General features: G+C 34.0%; 1 protein-coding gene across 3 annotated transcripts in view; it reads right to left on the bottom strand.

Moving 5' to 3' along the window:
• Window positions 1-529: 529 nt before the first annotated feature.
• PKIA (cAMP-dependent protein kinase inhibitor alpha) overlaps window positions 530-22,132 on the bottom strand; it is a 92,538-nt gene continuing 70,935 nt past the window's right edge. For 2 of the 3 annotated variants that reach the window (XM_027620535.2, XM_027620542.2), the window contains 2 exons: window positions 7,170-7,347; window positions 530-4,019 (listed from right to left, as the gene is read on the bottom strand). In XM_027620535.2, the coding sequence (XP_027476336.1) occupies window positions 3,940-4,019; window positions 7,170-7,320 (231 nt within the window). In that variant the 5' untranslated portion in view covers window positions 7,321-7,347 and the 3' untranslated portion in view covers window positions 530-3,939. Of the gene's footprint in view, window positions 4,020-7,169; window positions 7,348-14,257; window positions 14,393-22,132 lie in introns of those variants that run through there. The other variant, XM_027620528.2, reaches the window with a different exon arrangement.

The following is a 22,132-nucleotide window of genomic DNA, read 5'->3' as shown; positions in this document are numbered from 1 at the left end:
GTGGCATAAACAGAGCTGGTGCATCTGGAAACTTTGCATTTTTTTCTAAATCAGTGGTTCTCAGGTTGTGAGTGTGAAGGTGGGAGCAGGAAAGATGCCAAAGTTGCAGAGGGAGTGTTTTCAAGGAGCAAGTGTGTTTGTGTATGTGTGTGTGAGAGCAAGAGAGAGAATGTATATGGGTGGAGGAAGGAGTGTTGTAAAATTTTCAGGGGATTCTGATAAACATTGGTCTTTCTTCTGATTGAAAATCACTGCCCTGCAGATGAGCAAGTAAGAACCATAAGAGCATAGTGTTTGTGGGGCTTACAATTAATTTACGAGTTTACTCTGGTAGATGATGAAGTCAAGGAAGTGGGCTATGGAATGGTGGTGAAAATTACTGGAGTAAAGGCCCCGAAAAAGTGAGGCCAGAATGCTGGTATGTCCACCACAGGATGGCTGAGGCTTTGAATTTCTCCTTTCTCATTCGAAGCACTTTCTCAAGCACCAAATACATAGTGTAATAAATACTCTTAATAGACTGTGCACATTTCAGAAAAAATGTATTACTTTTAATACCAATTATGTGAGCATGCAACATTACTAAATACAAAAGTCATACAAGCTCACAAATGACTTCAGAGACTGCCACTCTTTAATTAAAGAACAATCTAGGGCCTATTAAGACATCATAAGTCATAGATGCTTTCCTCTGTTTACTTGATAACTATACATTGTCTTCCTATTGCTACAAGCTTTACTCAGAAGCTAGGCTACCTGGCAGTTACATTCTTTACCCGTTATTGCTTCTCTGAAGAGAAAGAGCAACATCATTCATCTTATAAAATGGTGCATCTTCACTGTGTCTGAGTAAAACTCAAGTGTAGGGCATTTACAATGGGCAGTTCTTGGGATGTTGCCTAAAAATTGAAGACTGCCTGTTATATATTGGAAAAACATTTCTATGAATTATGAGAACAATATATTGGCATAGGATGTTTACAATTGATAAAAGGTAAATTTGACAAGTTCATACTTATTGCAAATGAGTAAAACTGAAATTTTCATATTTCTAGTTAATTAAATAAAACGAGTAGCATGGAACATAAAAAAAAATCTGAACCATGCCAAATTTATAGACTTCATGACAGAAAAATATTTGGGGGAACGTATAACACAAAAAAATAAATTCTAATTGAATTTCTTTTTTTTTTTTTTCCAAAGTGTACTTTCTATGATCTAGTCACATCTGTGTCATTACTTATCTAGGTAACCTTGAGAAAGACAATTCCCTGTTCTGAGACTCAGTTTCCCTCTATAAAATATGGAGGTTGAACCAGTTCATGTCTAAATGTTCCCTTACAGATAAAGATGCTCTATAATTGGCTTTAATTTTATGGTCATGTGCAGTAGAAAGCTCCTTGGAAAAAGACAAAGATAGGTTCAAATCTTAATTTCAACATTTATTAGCTTTTTAAACTTGGAAAAGTTATACCTTATTGAGCCTTAATTTCTTAATCTGTGAAATGGGATAACACTACCTCTTTAATCAAATTCTCTGAGGAGGAACTATTAAATGGGAGAAAATGTGCTGGGAAGTGATTAGCATAAGTTATTGGTTAGTGGGCATTCAATGCATAGTCTCAAACCTAACGCCTTAGTTTTCTACCTTTTCCTTTTGTCCTTAAAAATTCAATTCCATGTACATTATTGACTTGCAAGTAAAAGATATGACAATACAATTTGGAAGACACTGTGGACTTTTGCTGAGCAACATTGTAGGATGTGGACATTTTGGAAAGTAGATTTTTATCTTCTAGCTTGGGAATGCCTCTGGGTTTGAATATAGCAGACAAAGTAGCAGTAAGAGGTCAAAATAATTCAAAAGCTCCATATGACTTTGCAATTTAGCACTATTATATATTCAAAGACAAGCATGACACCACATGCATTAATAATAATATATCACATAGGAATATAAACTCTCCACATACACTCAGCACTAGTCCTAAACTTTACAAAATCACGTAACCAGTTTGGAATTCCACAACTTTAAGGATGGAGAGAACTTTACCTAGATTCACAAGAAAGCTATGAGGATAGCAAATGAGGATACTGAAAAAGTGATTTTATGGGTTGGATATTTTAAATGGACTACCAGAGATTGTCTAAAAATGCCTCAGGAACCTCTCTTCCCACTTGTGAGTCTATTAATAGGTGGGTTTCTTTGAATTTTAATAGGGCATTTGGGACCCTAACTGGTTAGAATGAAGTACTCTAATATTTACTATTTTCTGAGAGACTTACACTATTAACATTTTTTCTAGTAACGTATGATTGAGGACTGAATGATACCCTTGCCCTTATCCTACTCATTTGGAAAGTATTGTAAGGGGGGATGAGGGAAGATTGACCTTTCTTAGGGCTGAGTTCCCCATATATCCATGGAGATTATCTGTGGAAATGCTGCTTAACCTACCTCAAATGGGACTGTATCTAAGACCTTGAGGATAATTTAAGTGGGTCCTTTATTGTAAAGGGTCTTCCTGTTATCTGCTATTTGTCCAGTAACCCATGAGCCATTGGCATATTACCGGTTCCTTATTTATTACTACTGATAAATGATTTTATAATACTGACCAGTGGGATTACACAGCTCACAGAAACTTTCCATATAAGAATCATGAGATGTCAAAACACAGCAGAGGCTATCAACAGTATTAATGAGGATTTTGTTAGCTTCTAATGATAATTATTATTGTATCAGAATGCAATTCACACTAATTATTAGTAAAAGTTTACAAACATTAAAAAGTGCATAATAACATTTGTATCTGATAGGGCTGAAAAAAGACATGAAAAAACACAATGCAAGGGCTTTACTTTTGTGATTGGTGTCCACATGATTGCAAGATAATTTTTTCCATCTGTTACAGCTCCATCCAGATAAGCTGTCCTCTAAATTTAAATAGTAGCATATAGCACTGAGTAATTTGATTCCATAAGAACAAAATGTTTCCTGTTCTTAATATTATCTTATCTTTCCCACCATCCTGATTCTCCAAAATCCTCATAATTAAAAACTTAAAAAAATATATTAATTGGGGAAAGTTCTCCAATTGAAAATAAAACAAAATTTGCATATTGAATTCTGGTCTGTGCAGACACCAAACAGACTGAATTTCAAGTAAAATTCACATTAGCGGATATTTTCAAATGCCTCTATAATAAAGCAAAAAAGTCTTGATGAATTAGTTAGACTTAATTCATCAACAGTGAATCAAGGGGAAAGGTTAAGTTAAAAAAAAGTGTGATCTATCCTGTGTACACCACCACACTGTGGAGAAGGAAAAAGGCAGCCCTTTTAAAAATGAGTGGTATAAAAATTCACAGTCACATACATTATTTTTGTTTCTCATAAGCGATCAAAGAAGGGGGCAGTGCTGAGCGTCTATTTTGTACAATACAAAACAGTGTAAATAACACAGCAGGAACACACAGATACATAATGCTAAAAACAGTGCTTTCTGGATGGTTCTTTTACTGGGTGAATACTTAGACCAGAGATATTTAAACTCTGGGGTTCAACCAACCCTTTGCAATTAGACACAATTAAATCCTCTGACATTGTGAGGGGCCAGATGCTACAGGAAGAATCATCTAGGTCAGTGCTACTCTCTACAAGCATTTTATCATATGGTCAAGTGAAAGGATCCATATAAAAATGACATCCAAACACAAGTCACATGATTTCAACCATTGCTAATGACAGAGGTAGAGAAAAGTCTGTCTGCAGCCACAGCCTCTGCCCCCATTTTTAACATGATAATGAGCAGATTCCTACAATGCAGCACAGCTATTTTTCCCACCCCCTTTTCACTCTTGGAAACAAATTCATTCCAGCCAGGCCTGGAGATTTGAGACATTGTCAGATGTTGCTGAAGTTATCAAAGTGGGGTGTTAGCTTTCAGATTTTGCTGCTTCCCCCTGGGCTTCCCCACTTTGTTCTGTAGAAGTCCGTTGTGCATCTTCTTCACCTTCTGTAAGAGACAATAAAAAAAGGATAAAGGCAAAATAAAAAACTATTGCCTATATTTACTGACTCTTAACATATCATATTGGAAATTTCAGAAATACTCAAAAAGTCTGAAATTCTCATAGAGACAAGTGTATTTTTTTGGTAATCAATTCCTCAATTAGTGTTTCAAGGGCTGGCTAATTATGGTTCTATGAACTTGGGACAGCATGGCTCAAAAACAAAATAATAACAATTTTACAATGGTTAGTGATAATTTATGCTAGGAAATCTCAAGGCCAGGTCATGGCACTTATAGTTTCACAGGTTGCAGAAATCAGAAGTGATTTTAGGCAGAAATAAAAAATGGGAAGCAAGTTTACCGTTTCACTCCTGTCTTATTTTAAGAAATATTTAAAAATTGCATTTTATATTATTTATAGTACTTGTTGATAATCCACCTGATTTTTTAGAGGTTTAGTTAATTTAAATTAAAAGCAACAGTGGAAGATGAAAGGACATTATGTTAGCTCATTGGTCCCTTGCCAGATAGTTATGATGGCCTCTGGTCTGCCCTTAAAGAACATATGCACAATGCTAATAAAACCACTCTCATAATTGCATACTCAGCAGCAATCTCAGCTTGTGACATAGCAAACACTGAAATTAAACAACGCTTTCTTCCCATATTAGGTCACTTTATCTACAGTTCAATACTTGCAAGCTGTAGGCCAATCCTTGATTCAAAGATTCATATATCTGCATGTATTAGTTCATTATTAAGCAACCGATATAGCTTAGTGGACAAAATATTTTTGGATGTTCAATAACGTAAACTATATCAATGTTTGCTGATTGTTTGTTACCAACATTCAAATGGATAGAGGTGAGTGGGCCGTTCCATTCTTTAAATGAAAATGTTGAAAGGCAATTTCTCCTTTACTCTTAACAAGTATACACAAAACATTTCACCAGATACCATACTTTAGGGAAATTAAAAGCAGTTCTACATAAATATATATATATTCTGCTCCTAAAGGAGTTCTCAGGGTATGACTATATATATATATATATATATATATATATATATATATATATATGACTATACATATATATATATACACCCATACACACACACACACACACACACACACACATAATGCTCATAAACTATTTTTGTTATTACTGCAATGAACAACCTCCCAAGATGTGTAGATGGCCTGAATCTGAGGTGTGGAGATTCGCATGCAACAAAAACATGATAAATAAGAAAAGCTCTTGATAAAAGAATGAAGTCAAATTAGGGCAGATATAAGACAGCAGAATATATAAGGATGAAACTGACTGCTTAAATATAAGATGAGGAATTTGACTCCCATGAGGCTTGGGACTTTCTAGGTGTCTGGTAACACTTCTCAGGGCTTAGCATAATGCTGCAATTGCAGACCCGTTGCTAAAGAGATGCTTGTTAACAAGTCAAGGTAAACATGGGACAGCAATATTGAGTATAAACTAAAAAGAAGTTGAAACACTCATGAGTTACAGAGGAAGTCCTTCACAATACTCAGCTATTGATATTTCATTTGTCATTATATGTTTGTCAGTATTGCAGTTACTATTTTTAGTTCTTTATACTTAGAATAATAAAAAAGTTACTATTATTTATATTTTGGCTGGCTCTGGACTTTAGGTTTTGAAGACAAACAAAAATTTTCAGGGGCCTGGAGAATGGCAATTAAAATGTAGAAATGTTTAGAAAAGAAGGCATTTGGTGGCATAAAGGTATTTTAATTATTTTAAATTGTTTAATAATACCATTTGTATAAAATATAAAATTATTTTCTTATATTTATTAATATAAAATATCAATTTCAATTGTTATATAATAATTTAATATATTGTGTAAGATAGGTCTTGATGCTGATGAGTCTCAATTTTGGTGAAGACAAAAAAAGAAGAAATGGAACTGCTCTATTAATAATATTAGGAGTGTCTAAAATTAATGCAGATTATTTAAAATAGAATATTAACATATAAATAAAAATATAAATCTTATAAAAGAAATTAGCAAACTCTCAAAGACTACAGAAGAACTTTACTTACCTCATGCCACCAAATAGCAGTAATTCTCTAAGTCCCTTCTGAGAGCTGCTTTGATAAGTAACTTCTGGTAATTAATAATAGGGAAACAACAAAAGCTAAAATATATGTTAAGTCTGTATATTTCAAGGTGGTGATGTTAAAGTTTTATTTTCAATTTGAATTTGAAAAGACCAATCTATGACCTGCTGACCTTTAGCCACTGAATAAAGTACTATCCCTAGTACTTAGGGTAATATTGTTAAGCTGTTTCATTAACCTATACTCTGACTCAGTTTTCCAATAACTGGAAAGCTTTGTCATAAAAACTCTAATAGCAAAGAAGTACTGAGCGGTTACCATGAGCCAGAAACTGGTAAGTGCTTTTCATGTACACAACACTGTGGTTCCTTAATCATGAACTCCTTTTTTTCACTTTTAAAGGTTATTTTTATACAAGATTTGTTAGGGAAATACATCCAGTTTTAAATCTTGCAAAAGTATGGATGAAAGAACTATTGGGATTCATTTAAGTACTCAGAAGTACTTTGATATTACAAACTTGTTTTACTTTTCCATTGGTACTTGGGTAAGAAGAGTACAAAGCCCAATAATAAGACAAATTTTCCAAAAACCCATTCTATCATGAAAAGAAAACTGAAAGACCTTTTTACCTAAGACATTGATGTAACAAATTGTTTTACTTCCATTTTCAATAGAGACCTAGAGACCCTTTTCCTTCAAAATAGTTATTGAAATGTTATAGGTGGCCAATGTTACTGAAGGTAGGAGCTCCAACTTTGTTAAATATTCTCTGTAGAAATTTCAGAGCTTTTATGGAGATTAGAATTTTTTTAAAACCCATGTGCTTTATTGATTGCATTAGTAAAATAAAATTAAGAATTCTGCATTTGAGTGGGAAACCCTGTAAAGAGAAGTCACTGAAAATGGCGTAGTCCTTGACTTTCATCTTGCCTTAGACTGTTCTAACTCTACCAAATTACTTTCAAAGGTGGTTTTTCATGTTTTAATCCTCCTCAGTGAAATGCTACAAATAATCCCATGTTCACAGAGAGATGTGTGTCAAACAACTCACCTGTCTTGTTGATATCAAGACCTGCTAATTTCAAGGCTAATTCATTGCTGTTGCCACTTGCAGAGGAAACCAGGATATCATGTATTGCATTTCTTCTACCTGTTCTTCCTGAAGCAATGAAATCTGCATATGTAGTTTCCACATCAGTCATTGCTAACAAATATCCACATAGCAGGGACTACAAAACAAAGAAAAACTAATAGGTAAATATAATGTTGGTCAATGGTAACATTTAACAAAGACACTTGTTCAATTACTGGTCTAATATATGAATGTGAAATAATTGTCTTGCTGACGTGTTTGCAAAGCAAGTAATGCTTTAATCGTTGATCAAAGGTCAGCGAATTTTTTCTGTAAAGGCCTGGTAGTAAATAAATTAGGCTTTGAGGGCTATATGGTCTCTATTCCAATTACTCAATTTTGTGGTTATAGTGCAAAAGTAGTCCAAGTAAAATATGTTAAATAAATGTAATAAACTGTATTTGGAAACATAGTAATAGGACCAGATTTGACCTGAATACTATAATTTGAGGAAACCTGATTAGGTCATAAAATTCTCCTTTTCTAATATCATTTTAGTCAGTCTTCAACCTCAGAGATAAGAACTTGAGAGCAGTAGCATACCAAGGTTGGGGTTGGAATGGAAGTGGTCCATCCTAGAGATAAGCAGAATGCAAGTACATTGTCTGCAGAGTCTAAGAACAATAATGAAATTGGACCAAAATTCAGTTTGCTTTTTATTATCACCATGTACCAGCAATTCTTTTTTTAATTTAATTTAATTTATTTATTTGAGAGAGAGAGGGAGTGCACGAGCATGAGTTGGAGGCAGAGGCAGAGGGAGAGGGAGAAGCAGACTCCCCGCTGGCAGGGACCCTGATGCAGGGGCTGATCCCAGGACCCCGAGATCATGACCTGAGCCAAAGGCAGATACTTAACTGACTGAGCCACCCAGGTGCCCCCCAGCAATTCTAAGCAATGTCAGTGACCAAATAACTGCTCCCAGTCCAGGAGGATGGTTCCCTGTGGCCCCTTTGTTAAGTCATTGCTTGAGAGGAATAACAATCCTTCTTGACTGAATCTTTGAAATAAAATGTTCAGGTTTAAAAAGGAGTCAATTAGGAGTGCCTGGGTAGCTCAGTTGGTTAAGTCAGACTCTTGATTTCAGCTTAAGTCATGATCTCAGGGTTGTAAGATCAAGCCCTTTGTTGGGCTCCATGCTGGGCATGGAGCTTGCTTTAGGGTGTCTCTCTTCTCTCCCTCTGCCCACCCCCAAAAAGGAGCCAATGAAAGTGAGTTTTCTAAAAAAAATATTTTCAAGGTAAAATATGATATATGTATTAACAAAAGACCACCAAATACAAATCTTTGGTTTTTTCTATGTTTAAATTTATGTCCTTCCTGGGGCACCTGGGTGGTTCAGTTGTTAATGTCTGCCTTCGGCTCAGGTCATGATCCCAGTGTTCTGGGATTGAGCCCTGCATCGGGCTCCCTGCTCAGCAGGAAGCCTGCTTCTCCCTCTCCCACTCCCCCTGCTTGTGTTCTCTCTCTCGCTTTGTCTCTCCCTGTCAAATAAATAAATAAAATCTTAAAAAAAAATAAAATCAATTTATGTCCTTCCCTAAAAGTCAAAAGAAGGATGGTAAGATAAGAAACAATAAATTTCTGTTGCATTAATTTGTTTAAACAGAACTTTAAAATAATTTCCCTCCTATTCCTAAATATTCCAATTACATTTTATTATAGTTTAAGATTAAAAACATATCAATAATCAAGAGAAAGGAATCTTTTCAAAGTGTAAGAAATAGGGGGGAAGCAAAAATGGTGGAACCTATACATCATCATGGGCATGCACACTTGCACTCTGAAATAACTTGATGCCATCTACACTGCAATTTAGGATGGCAGTCAGTTGCACATCCTTTTAGGCTGAGTTGCCCCAATGCATATTGATGAGGGAGCTATTAATTCAATCTGGAGAAAACTTTTATGTTTTCTCTTCTTTAAGAGGAAGCTGAAACAGGAATGAGGGAGGAATAGCATAATACACTTTTGAAATAGGAAATATATGTATGTACATGCTTACTGTGACTATATTATGAGTAACTTGGTTTCCATTCACTCAACTATATCTACCATTATTTTTTAAGGGAATATGATTTAATGGCTATTATTTTATTTAAAATTTTAAAATGCTCTTCAGAAGATCCTGGGTTTAGTCATGGAGTGACTTTTGGAAAATCACTTGACCTCCTGTTCTTCCATTTTCTAATATGTAAGGGGAGAGCTGAAAGGCATGATGATTAATCGCACTTCAAGTGAAGATGTAAAAACAATGATCACTTAAAACGATCTCATTTCTAAAATTCTGAATTTGGAGATTCCTTTCATGGCCATAACCACCTATTCTTTTTTTCCCCCTCTTCCTCTTAATGAATCTGTTCTTCGCACTGGTTATATTTTTAATTCCTTTAACCCTTTCTTAGCTTCCTCCAGGTTCAGTCTGGATCAATCGCCAACCAATTTCATGTAACTTCTTTTTGGCATCAAGAAGGCCCTTTGACCTACTGTCACCTTGATCTTCCTAAGCCTCACCTAGGAAAACAGCATGGTGCACTTTCTCTGATCTCATTAACTGGGTAGCTTAGTGTTACCAGAAAAAGTCACAAAATTGTGCCAATTGGCTCAACTAGAAATTTTTTACTCTATTATTAGTATACACTCTGAGTTGTTCAGAAATTCTTTTGTTCACCTCTAGTTGACTCTTCCTTATGCTTTTCTCTGTGGGAAGGATTCCAAATGCTTTACAGGCCACACAACCAGATACCACCTGCCTTAAGATATGACTTTGCATCTTCCTTCTCTGAGAAGATATAGGACATCTGCTTCAAATTCTCTTAAATTTCTTCCTCTCTCAAACATATTTCTCTGTAAAACACTATTCTTTCTTTCCTAGATGAACTGGTTTCTTTCTTTCTAAGGCATGCTATTGATTCTATTTCCTGTCGCCTCCTATAGGACCTTGCTCCATTCATTATTTGTTTTCCTCAATAATTTGAGTCTTCTTTCTCCTCTGCATTTCTCCCATAAGTCTGTAAGCATGTTCAAGTCCTCTTACTAAAAAAAAAAAACAAAAAAACAAAACCAGAAAACAACAACAAAAAACCCAATCATTTAACCAAATATTCTTCCTCAACCTTCATACATCTTTACACAACCATCTCTTTCCTTTTTTAAATTTCTCAGAAAGGGTCAGCTACTTTTATTTTCTCACTTTCCTTGAACAAATCTTTAAAATGTCTGTATTCCATTGGCTTTTATGTAGTATGTTTTATGGAGATTACGTTCTTATGGATCACTAAAATGATTTGTATTAACATTAAGTTACTGCTTAATTATTACATTTCTTGTGAATGCCCATCCTGGTTTGATCTCTCTACAATACATGACATTGACAATTACATTCTCCTTGAAACTCTCCCCCAGCACATACTGCAAGCTACAGAGGCAAGATTATCACAGGTAGTATTATAGATATTATAGCTATCTGTATTTGAACCTAGACTTTCCATTAAGTTGTTATGCTATATCTAATATTTCTGTACTCATTGTTTCATCTATAAATTGTCATAAATATACTTAGTTCTCAAGGCAGCTATGAGAATTTATTTGGATTACATATCCAAAGAGCCTAATACAATGTTAAGCACATGGTAGGTGCTGATAAAAAAACAAAAACAAAACAAAACAAAACACCACAGCTATCACCTTACCATCCTGGTTCCATCCTATTTGACTTTTGTATTCTTCACAGATTTCTCTTCCTAGGGAACATTTTGTAGGAATTTAAGGTCAGTCCTTGACCTTTTTTTCTTCTTTCTTGTCTAACTTGAAAAACTCATCTAATCCATGGCTTCTAATTCCTCACAATGGATAATGCAAAAGTATGCATCTCCTGTTTAGACTGTTTTAACAGGCACCTCACACACAAGGGCAACTGCTTGCTACATAGATATTTTCACCTGGTTTTGCATAAGCATTTCAAACTCAATAAAACAAAATAAGATGACAACAAAACATAGAATAAACTGGCCTTACTAATACACTATGTTGAAGCATACTTTTGCTTATTTCTTTCACTTGATAGCCATGTCTAATCACTTGCCAGGTCATGTTGATTTTTATTTGATGTCACTCATATTTGCTCCCTGTAAAACACAGGGCAAGCTCTTCCCAGGATTATTGCTGAGCTTTTCCACAATCTGGAAAGAACCCACTTTTGTTGCTTTAACTTCAATCCCTAACTCTCATACTTGGTACGTTGCAGAATAATGCAAAATATTTTTCCAGAGCTTCTCTGCTGCTCTATTGCTGAAGTCTGTGATTCTCCCTGGAATGCCTTCCTCTAACAAACTTGCTTGTTGAATTGCTTGTTGAAATGGACTTAGCCCTCAGAATTCAGCCAAATAAATGCCATCTTCTCTTTGTCTTCTTTTCCCTGTCTTTTCAGCTGGCACTCCCACTTGGGCCTTGATTTGTGCATTATAGGGCACTTAAATTCTAACTAGCATTTTAGTACCTCTCCTTCTAGACCGAACATAAGCTCTGACTTATGTTCGGTCAGGAAAATGTAGTTCCTGTCTTAGGAACTACATTTTAATGTTTTAGTTACATACAATTTCTAGTAGAGTCCTTTGCATACCGTCAGTGCTAAATAAAAGTATGCTGAATAAAACTAAACAATGAAGAAAAAATATATTACATCCTTCATCAGTAGCCACAGAGAACTTCCCTCTTCCCTGTTTATACTAAATTACCAAATCCTAAAAATCCAGAAATTTTTACAGGTGAGGAATCTGAGGACTAGACAATTCTATGATCTGCCCATCTTCACACATTTAATTAAGTGTCTGGAATGAAGGTCTAAAAGTCTCACTTCATTTTTCTACTTTACCAGCTTGCCTGTCTGTGAGTAAGTTGTAAGTTTGAAGAAAGGTTTGACCTTGGAGTAATTCAGTGTTATTAGTTATAAAGATATTTTCATTATCTATTCTACCACCATTAACCAACACAGTATCTAATTTCTATGTTACTTTGACGATTTAGAATTGGACATGCATATCAACCTAATAAATATTATCTCATAAAAGTTAAGGAAAGGTGGAGTTACAGGAATAAGTTTGTCTAACAATCACTGTTACTGTCTCTCACTCTCAGTCTCTTTATGGCTTTTTAAAACACAAGCTTTTTTTTTTTTTTTTTAAAGCACAACCGCTATCATTTCTCATCTGATAGCAATGCTATGGAGTAGGCTAAAATATCCTTATTTTCAGATGAAGAAAATAAATCTCAGAGATACTAAGTGACTGCTAAATAACACACAGAACTCTGACTTACCCAGGTCTATGGGTTTTGCATAGAAAGCATTGTATTTTGCAATAGAAGTTTTCCCTTTTTTGCCATTATCATTTTTATACATAGACTCATAATAATACATGTGACTGTGGGGGTTTAATATCTAATTCACTTTGCTTTTAATAGTTTTAAGGAGATTTTAATAGTTTTAAGGAGATTTGAAACAGATAAAAGTGGTGACATTTTCCATGACAAGATATGAATTAAAAGAATGTGTGCTGTGTTATGATTTGTATATCTGGGAACGTTAAAAGATCCTGGCAGTAATTCTGCTTATAAAGAGGGGAGCCAACAACTTAATTTGAATTTTCGCTTAGTGTTCTCTTAAGTAACAAGAACATGGAATAAGAAAGAAGGTTTTGACAGATGTAAGTGTATATTGTGTTCACCTTTAAAATGTGTATATATGGTTTTCAATTGGCTTGAAAGACACTAATGGCATTTGTGAGAAGAGCTCATTCCTATAAACTTCTCTCCTTAAGTACTTACAAAACATAGTTACTAGATTGCTGTGCTGAGTACTGGGCATTCAATTATGGTCCATTATAATTATTATTATAATAATAGTTATCATAAAAGTAGTATTTCATTTTTATTACATTTTTTTCTCTGAACAATAGACTTATTTTTCACTAAAAAGAAAAATAGCTGACAAATAGCGCACATGTAAACACATGAATGAGGAAGAATACAATTACATTTTTAGACAAAATATATAGATGCTATGAACTCTTTTTTTTTTCCCCTCTCTTTCCATGATTATAGTTCTTTTAGTGAATTCCCATTAGGTGCTGAAAAAAGAGTTATTTTTACATGCATGGCAGCTATGTTATTTTTTCTTTCAGTTAAACAGACACAGCTCTTCAGTTTAGTGATATGACTACCAGAGACCGGAAATATCTTTGACACCAAATACACCACTGTATAATGACTTTGTAATTTTGCTTAGATATTCTGGGACGCTATTGCCAAATGATTATGTCTAATAGATACTCACCAAAAAATGATAAAAGTTAAAAAAAAAATCTAATGTCAGCAGCTGGTAGAGGTTTAATAGAGTAGTAGCAATTAGCACACATTCTGGCCTTATAAAAATAATTAGAATAAAACCTGCAAAATTTACCAAAAGTGGGCTCCACTAAAGTTTCCTGTTTATGTTGCTATAATTAGAATTTTGTAGATAAAGCAAAATGGTAGTACTAGATATAAACAAGATAAAATGGTTTTTTATTTTTTGTATCCAGTTAGAGAAAAAAAGCAAATTATACTAATATTCAGTCTGATTAGAGAGAAAGAAACACATTTCATTATTTAAGTACTGTACCATTTAAAGTTAGGTTAAATTTTAAACCATAAATCTCCAAATATTGATATCTAAAAAGCCAATCAAAATTCAGGACTAAGGAACAAGCTTGCTCTTTCTTTTCCCCCTTTTTAAAAAAATCTCACTTTCTCACTCTAACAAAAGAAACAGTATATTGGTATTCTAAAAATTCTTCATTTGTATAATGGATTTCTAAACTGAGATTCATGTTGGTCTTTCCCTTGTTTATGTCATTATCTTTTTAAATATCATATATACAAATTATTTGAGACTAAACCAAAAGATTTTACCCTTGTAGATTTCACAGATTTGAATAGATTGCAAGAGGCTAGGAAAAGTATGTACTTACGTCTCCTATATTAAATAAGTTGAAGCATTCCACATAGATGTGTATCTTAAAAGAAGTTGGGCGTATGAAGCTGCTAAAATGATTTTTATAGTGACATTGAGTCATGAGCCAAATGGTGACTAGATAACATGCTAATTTTACTCCTGTAAATGGGGACACATGAAATGAGACTCACAGACTTGGAAGAAAGAATGAAGAGAATGCCATCAGCAGGCACTGAAGTCTTCTCTCTAGTATGAATGGTATGATTTCTTTTAAGTTTAAAAGAGAAGGAAAATTCTTCCTGTCCTATATTACAAATGCAATTATATAACTTCTCAAAAGTGTGTTAAAAGCTTCTGAGTAGTTTACTATGTGCTTAGGGCTTGGTCTACATTAGTGTTTCTGGAGCATTTTGGTCTCAGATATCCATTACATTCTCAAAAATTATTGAAAACACTAGTGAGCTTTTGTTTATGTAGTTATAGCTGCTAATATTTATCATATGAGAAATTAAAACCGAAATATTTTAAAATATTTATTAATCCACTTAAAAATGTAAATAATAATCCTATTACATGTTTCCATAAATAATATATTTTTAATGAAATGAAATATATTTCCAAAGCAAAAAAAAAAAATAGTGACAAGAATGACATTGTTTTACATTTTGCAATTCTCTGGCTTAATTTTGTAAATGTCTGGCTTTATAAAAGACATCTGGTTTCTCATATCTGCTTCTGCATTCAATCTGTCTCAATATGCTGTTTTAGTTGAAGTATATGAGGAAAATCTGGACTCACACAGATTTTTTAGTTGGAAATGTTAGGAGAGTTTAAATAGCCTTTTCAGATGATTGTGGATTTTTTTTTTTTTTTGCAGTGTGGAATCTACAACCATTATCAATATGCTTTCCATACTCTGTTTTATTAAAATCTATTGTCTGTCTTGTACTTTAAATGGACCTTTTGCTTATGCATATATATATACATATGCATACATATATGTGTGTGTGTGTGTGTGTGTGTGTGTGCACGCACACATTTAGTATCAAGCATTGGTCATTTGGAAGATACTGCTCACTGGGTTATGCAAAAATTCCAAATGGTACTGTATTATACAATATCACATATGTTAGTTACACCACCTATCTCATCAGAAAAGTCTTTAAGGATTAGGAAACTGACAAGTTCACAGGGGCAGATAGTAAGTTTTCCAAAACTGTAACTTTTGTTTGAAAGCTCAGATTTAATCATTGCCAATAGATACAGTTGGGTTTTGCTTCCCTTGAAGTGACAAGCTCATTTTGTTCATTTTTAAGAAAATCTCTGCCAAATATCCAAGTTTGAAAAAAACCACAGTTTGCCTGTCAGTTGTTCTTTCAAGTAAAAATGGTGACTTATGAAAAAGTGGCTAGTTCAGCTCTCAACCCCAGTAGTCACCCAAGTAGTTTACTGGAGACAACTATTCACTTTGGTACCTGGCAGAAGTGCTTCATGTGACTTCCTAGTTCATCACAAAGAGGTTAAACAGATCTGTCCTCAGGGGACAAGATTTGACACAATATTTGTTACTGCTTCATCAAGTATATCTGTAGGCAAATCTAGCATTTTAAAAATATTAACTGTGAGTGTGTGATGGTGAAGAATACCAGGGTTACAGGAGAGTTTGGTGTTGCAACTTGATAAGTGCTGAGGTGCTAGCAGTTTTTCCCACCAGGCTTCTGCACCATTAGTGCAAATGACAGCCAAGTAAAAAAGGCAAGTATCATCAGTATTATTATGAAAATTATTTTGAACTTATGAACGCAGTGAAAGTATCTCAGAGACTGAATGAAAGAGTTTGGGGGACCTGAATTGTTGATATCATAGTAACAGGAAACTGATAAACGCTACAGATTGTAGAAGGAAACTCTTTGGTAAATAATTTAAGCAAATTTTTGATTCCTAAAATATTCTGGAAATATCAGCTGCTCTATTTCCAGGCGAAGGACTATCCATCTTTTTCTCCTCTTTTCCTGTTATAATTTCTTCTTGTTTATGTAATTCAAGCTTAAGAATCTAGTAGCTTATTTAAAAAAAAGCCCTTAATCTCACAAATCAGAGGGCTTCACACTAAGTGTGAAGCTCAGAGCAAAGTTCTAGAACTCGAAGCTACCTCAATTCCCTTTTTCCTTGAATTGAGCTATATTCTAGTCGCACTTTGGAGTTAGTGACAGCAAAGAAGAAATAAAAACCACAACCCTATTAATAGCCACAACTTAAAAAATTCTACAAAAGTTTCTTCTGTTAAGGTATAATTATAATTCCTGCACCAGGTGATGACATTGCATGCTCTAGAGTATTATTTAGTATAAAAAGAACAGGTATTACACTTCTGAAGAGTTTGGATAGTGTCCCATCAAAAGCATTCTTTCAAAAAGCAATCTCATATACTGAGTTATATCACACAGAGAGATGGCAATTTTTATTAACTAGGTGAAGTCAAATCTTTTTTTATTCTGAATCCAGGGCATTGACCTCTCTATCACAAAAACATTGCTAGAATCAATTCTGCCGAATATGAGAAAAAAAGTAGAATGTCTTTTTGATGGTTGTTTTTTTTTTTAAGATTTTATTTATTTATTTGACAGAGAGAGACACAATGAGAGAGGGAACACAAGCAGGGGGAGTGGGAGAGGGAGAAGCAGGCTTCCCGCCAAGCAGGGAGCCCAATGCGGGGCCTGATCCCAGGACCCTGGGATCATGACCTGAGCCGAAGGCAGATGCTTAATGACTGAGCCACCCAGGCGCCCCTGATGGTTTTTACAATAAGATTTTGACTAATACTATTAAACATGGTATCCCATCTGGCTTGGCTGAAGGAAGTACTTCACTTTCTCCCTGATTTTCAGTGTATATAAAAAATTCTCAGGTTCAAAAAAGTTTCAATGTTTGATACTAATGATTATTCTTCTCAATCTTTTCTCTTTTTCTCTATTCATCAATTCATCTCTGATCCCAGTGATGTGATAACTGTGACCCTTATGTCTTCATTCAAGGTTTTATATATAGATATCTACCTAGATATATATCTCTATCAATCTATCATCTATCTATCTATCTATCTATCTATCTATCTATCTATCTATCATCTATCTGCATATATATTTCCTTTTTTTGACACGGGCCCATTTTCACACTGGTTTTTATAAACTCATAATCTAGTCATTTGTATCATTACGTAAATTCTCTGAAACTTCCTTTAGCTCAGATTCAAATCTTTTTTTCCTTTCCACAATGCTTAACAAATCAAAACTTTGTAATGAGAAAGTCAAGCCTAAAAATGTTATAAAGCCAGAAGTACAGGCTATATTCTGTTAGGAAATAATTTCACTGTTGATAATCTCTTCTACCCCATAGTCTTAACTGCCACCTGTATATAGAGGACTATCAAATTAATAATTTGATATTTTTCTGAAGTATAGGCTGAGAAGTTTTTTTTTAAGATTTTATTTATTTATTTGTTTGCACACACAGGAGTGAGCAGGGAGAGGGACGGGGGGAGAAAATCTGAAGCAGACTCCTTGTTGAGCCTGGAGCCCAATGTAGGGTTGGATCTCACCACCGGGAGATCATGACCTGAGTCAGACACTTAACCCACTGAGCCACCCAGGTGCCCCTAGCTCAGAATTTTTATTGCCTACTAAATATTCCACCATTGATTGTCCTCAAAAACTCAAATTTGGTAAGTTCAAAACGGAATCTCTTTGCTGTATCTCCACCTCCACCCACAAACTATTCATTATTCTCATTATTTTAATGTATATTACTACTATTTTCTCAGGTACCTATTATAGAAATCTTAGAATTGTCTTCAATTACTCCATTCCCATAATTATTCACATTTCATCTTTACATCTAATCATTTCTCAAACCTCATTGTTTTATTTCTATCTATTCAATGTCCATTTTATATTCTTCATTTCCATTTTTCCTCTGGTCACTGGTTTCATCATCTCTTTCTTGACTACTGCAATTATATGCTAACTACTTACTTAACTAAATGTATTGTTCTCCAACTTACCCTTTACACTATCACCAGAATTAACTTTATAAAACATAAAGAACTTAAAAATCTTCAGTGGCTCCTGGAAACCCACCAAACATAGTTCAATTTTTTTTGCATGGCCTTCTAGAATTTGAAACCAACTTACTTTACTAGTATCTTTCCCTAAACTATCCCTCTCATGCATACTAAGGATCATTCACAGCTAACACTTGCAATATATGTTGTATTCAACTGGTTTTCTAATGCTGTTTTCTCAACCTAGAATGCCCTTCTCTCCCAATGACAACAAAATCCTAGTCATCTCTCAAGCCGAATTTATAAACCACACCCTCTTTCCATCTCCAGATATAATGAATAACTTTAAGAGTGTTCATTTAATTTGGCACTGTGCAAGAACTATTTTCCTGTTGTTCTTCTCTTACATTTTCCTTGAGATTTGGGTCTTTAATTTTTTAGTCCTTTACAGAGGTTGGCACAGGATTTTTATGTTGTTTGTACATCTATAAAAAGCATTTTGTAGATTTGTTTTCAATTATCTTACTCAAACTCCTTATTGGTTAAGTAAATTTGTCAGGGTTATACCATTGTTAATAGTAAAGGTAGTCTGAGAAAGTGTGTTTCCTTATTTTTATTCAGTTCTTTTCCTTCCTTGAAGAATTTTCATCAATTTAGGGAGGTAACCTATAATCATTTCCTCTAATATACTTTTTGTTCTATATATTCGTAATTATAAGAGGATTTTTTTTAAAATAACAGCAACAAAAAGCACTCTAGAATTCCTAGTAATCTATCCTATTTTCACTGTACTGAGGGCTACCTCTTTCTAGGGTGTTTTTTGTTTTTTTTTTTTAATAAACTATATATGATTAAGTAGCAAATTAATTCATGGAATGATTTGTTCTGTCCTTCTCTTGTTAGAGCTTTTTACATCACTTATTTAATATTTCAAGGGGTTTATAAATCATTTATCAGCTAATCTTTGCAACATCCCTGCTGAGACAATTAGCTGAAGAAGTACTGCTGGTTGGCAAGTGGTAACTAATGTTACTTGCACTTTACAGATGAAGAAACTAAAGCAGAGAGAGGTTAATTGACTTGACCATGTCTTAACACAGTCTGTGGTAGTACTGATGTTAGAAATGGGAGCCTGGGGTTATTCACATCAAAATTAAAAAAGCATTAAAAGCCTGGGGCTGGTGCTGTTCTTTGTTATATAATACTTTCTAAATCCTTTGTCTTATCTTCTTTTCTGGGTCTGTATGAGTCTAAGGAGGAGAGATACTTTTAAAATCTATACCTTCTCATTGAACTAAGATTTTTTTTTCTATATCAAGTAAATAATTTAGCTTTTGAAAGGATGTTAGAACACTGACACATTTCAAAATAATTCATTATTAACTTTTCCATCTTTAAAATAACAATGAATGGTCAAATCAAGCTCAGTAGTATTGTCTGGTCTGCTCCAAGTTGTAACAATAACCATAAGAATAATGAAACAGTTATTGTTTACTAGTGCTTTATCAATAATAACAAAATATTGCCTATATGCCAGATTCCACACTAAACAGTTTATGAGAATTATGTAATTTAAATTTAACAATTCTATCAAATAAGTATTCTCATTATCTCACTTTTAAAGATGAAATAATAAGGATTTGGAAACATTAAGTCATGAAGCTAGTAGGTGATTTAACCACTTATAAAACCAGCTGCCATTTTCCAACATTTGTTTTGGAGCGTACTAAACTTCATTTTCTTTTGATTGTTTGTCAGCAATATTTCTTTTTAAGTATGTACGAAGTTCACATACTGTTTTAAGACATTATTCGATGATATTTTATTGACATCCCTACAGTACCTAGCTTTTTAATATTATCATCTGATATACAACATAATTGACACCACCATATCTTTCTTGATTTCTGTATTTGTTCTAGAAACATGTTGCATTCCAACTCCCACAGATCTGGTCTACTCATCCAGGTGATGGTCCCCATCTTTAGATGCCTCAGTCAGGGCTGTTCAGCCTCTGACAGTAAAAGCACACTCACCAGGGACTAGGAATTTGAGAAGGACTTACTAAATTGACATCTAAAAAAAAATGGTTTCAAATATGAAAAAAAAAAATCTGCAAAACTGAGATAAAAACTTGTTTAAGTAATTTTTTCAAACACTATTGTATAACTCATCAGCTGCTACGTTGCTCAATTCTCATAGAGTTATCTATAAATTACATTGACTATGTGATATGGATACATTTTTAATACATCTGATAAGATGTCATGTAAAGCTTCCAAAAGTACAGTTGCCTAGGACTGAGGAAGGTTTAAAAATGATCCTGCCCACAGTGAACTAGAAGCAACTTCAGTAGGAGGCTGAGGCAGAGATGTTGGGCCTACAGAGTGAAAGTGCAGGCATACATTGGAGAGAGCTGTCTGGTATAGGAGGGCCAGGAATTTGTGACCTATGGAGTGGGGAACATGAAGGTAGAAGGCCCTTCAGTGAGAATGCTGGGATTGCTTCTACATCTCTAACTTGGATGAATGATAAGATGGCATTTTTGGGTGAATGCTAAAGGAAAAGCAGCAGCAGAAAAAAGTCTAATAAAAGGCACTTTAACATTTCACAATGTCACATTTAAGGTAAATCTGGCATTCTTTTCTTAGTGAACGAAAATGCATTAATTGAAAACACACATTCACACACATGCTAATATCTGCTCTTCTGCAATCAAGTATTTTCTGCATAATGTCTAAATATCTATTCCAGTTGAAATAGTGCTTAAGCACTCCAATATGCCTCTTTTCAGCCAAAAAGAAAAACAGTTGCTATGATTATGTTTTCACATATTTTAATATATGTATTATCATTGCCAATTATCTGCTTTGCAGACACGAGTTTTCTATGTAATATTTAATATCCCCCTTTACTGAAAATGAGGGGCACCTCAGTGGTTCGGTTGGTTAAGTATCTGCCTCTGGCTCAGGTTCTGATCCTGGGGTCCTGGGATTGAGCCTCCTGTCAGGCTCCCTGCTCAGCAGGGAATCAGCTTCTCCCTTTCCCTCTGCCCCTGCCCCCCACTTGTGCTCTCTCTCTGTCTCAAATAAATATTTTTTAAAAAAATGAAAAAAAGAAAATGGCATTGTTCAGTATTATAATGTTTTTCATGTTTATTGTAGGTCTGAATGTTAGAATTACTGATTAATCTCTTTATTCAATGTTTCTTCAGCACAATGCTTAATACTCTCTTTCTCCACTATCATTATATTTTAAGATTTTCCAACCATCACTTTATATGGGATTTTCAGATTTCTCAGGCTTTTTGAAGTCAGTAGGATAGGCTCCAGAGAGAAAAAGGAATGCTGAAGAATGGCAACATAAATTAAATAAATACTTTAAGAAATTAAGAATGTATTATTCTAGCCATTGAGAAATATATATGAATATTTACATAAAATATAGTAGCTATATAAATAATATATATAATATATATAAATAAGTTTTAAAATGAGATAATCACAAAGCAACTATATTAAAATATGAATTTTAAAATGTGGTAAAATCACTATGAATAAGAAGCTTTTTAAAAGGTGAGAAGACAAATAAGTGCCTTTTTGTCTAGCAGACAAGTTGTTATTCTGAAAAACCTCAGGACATTTTATAGATTGTCAAAATCGCTTTGCTATCAATATCGAGCATCTCTATTATTAACTCTATTATCAGTATTGAAAATTATCATTATGACACAATTTCATTACTAGGAACATTTAAGAAACAGTTAAAGTGGTAAACAATGATTTTAATAAATAGAAAAACAACTTATATGATGAAGTTCCAGTAAACTGA

The sequence above is a fragment of the Zalophus californianus genome, chromosome 4, assembly GCF_009762305.2.
Source record: "Zalophus californianus isolate mZalCal1 chromosome 4, mZalCal1.pri.v2, whole genome shotgun sequence".
Lineage (NCBI taxonomy): Eukaryota > Metazoa > Chordata > Mammalia > Carnivora > Otariidae > Zalophus > Zalophus californianus.
The sequence above is the reverse complement of the archived record's forward strand: the minus strand, read 5'-3'. Positions and strand labels throughout refer to the sequence as shown.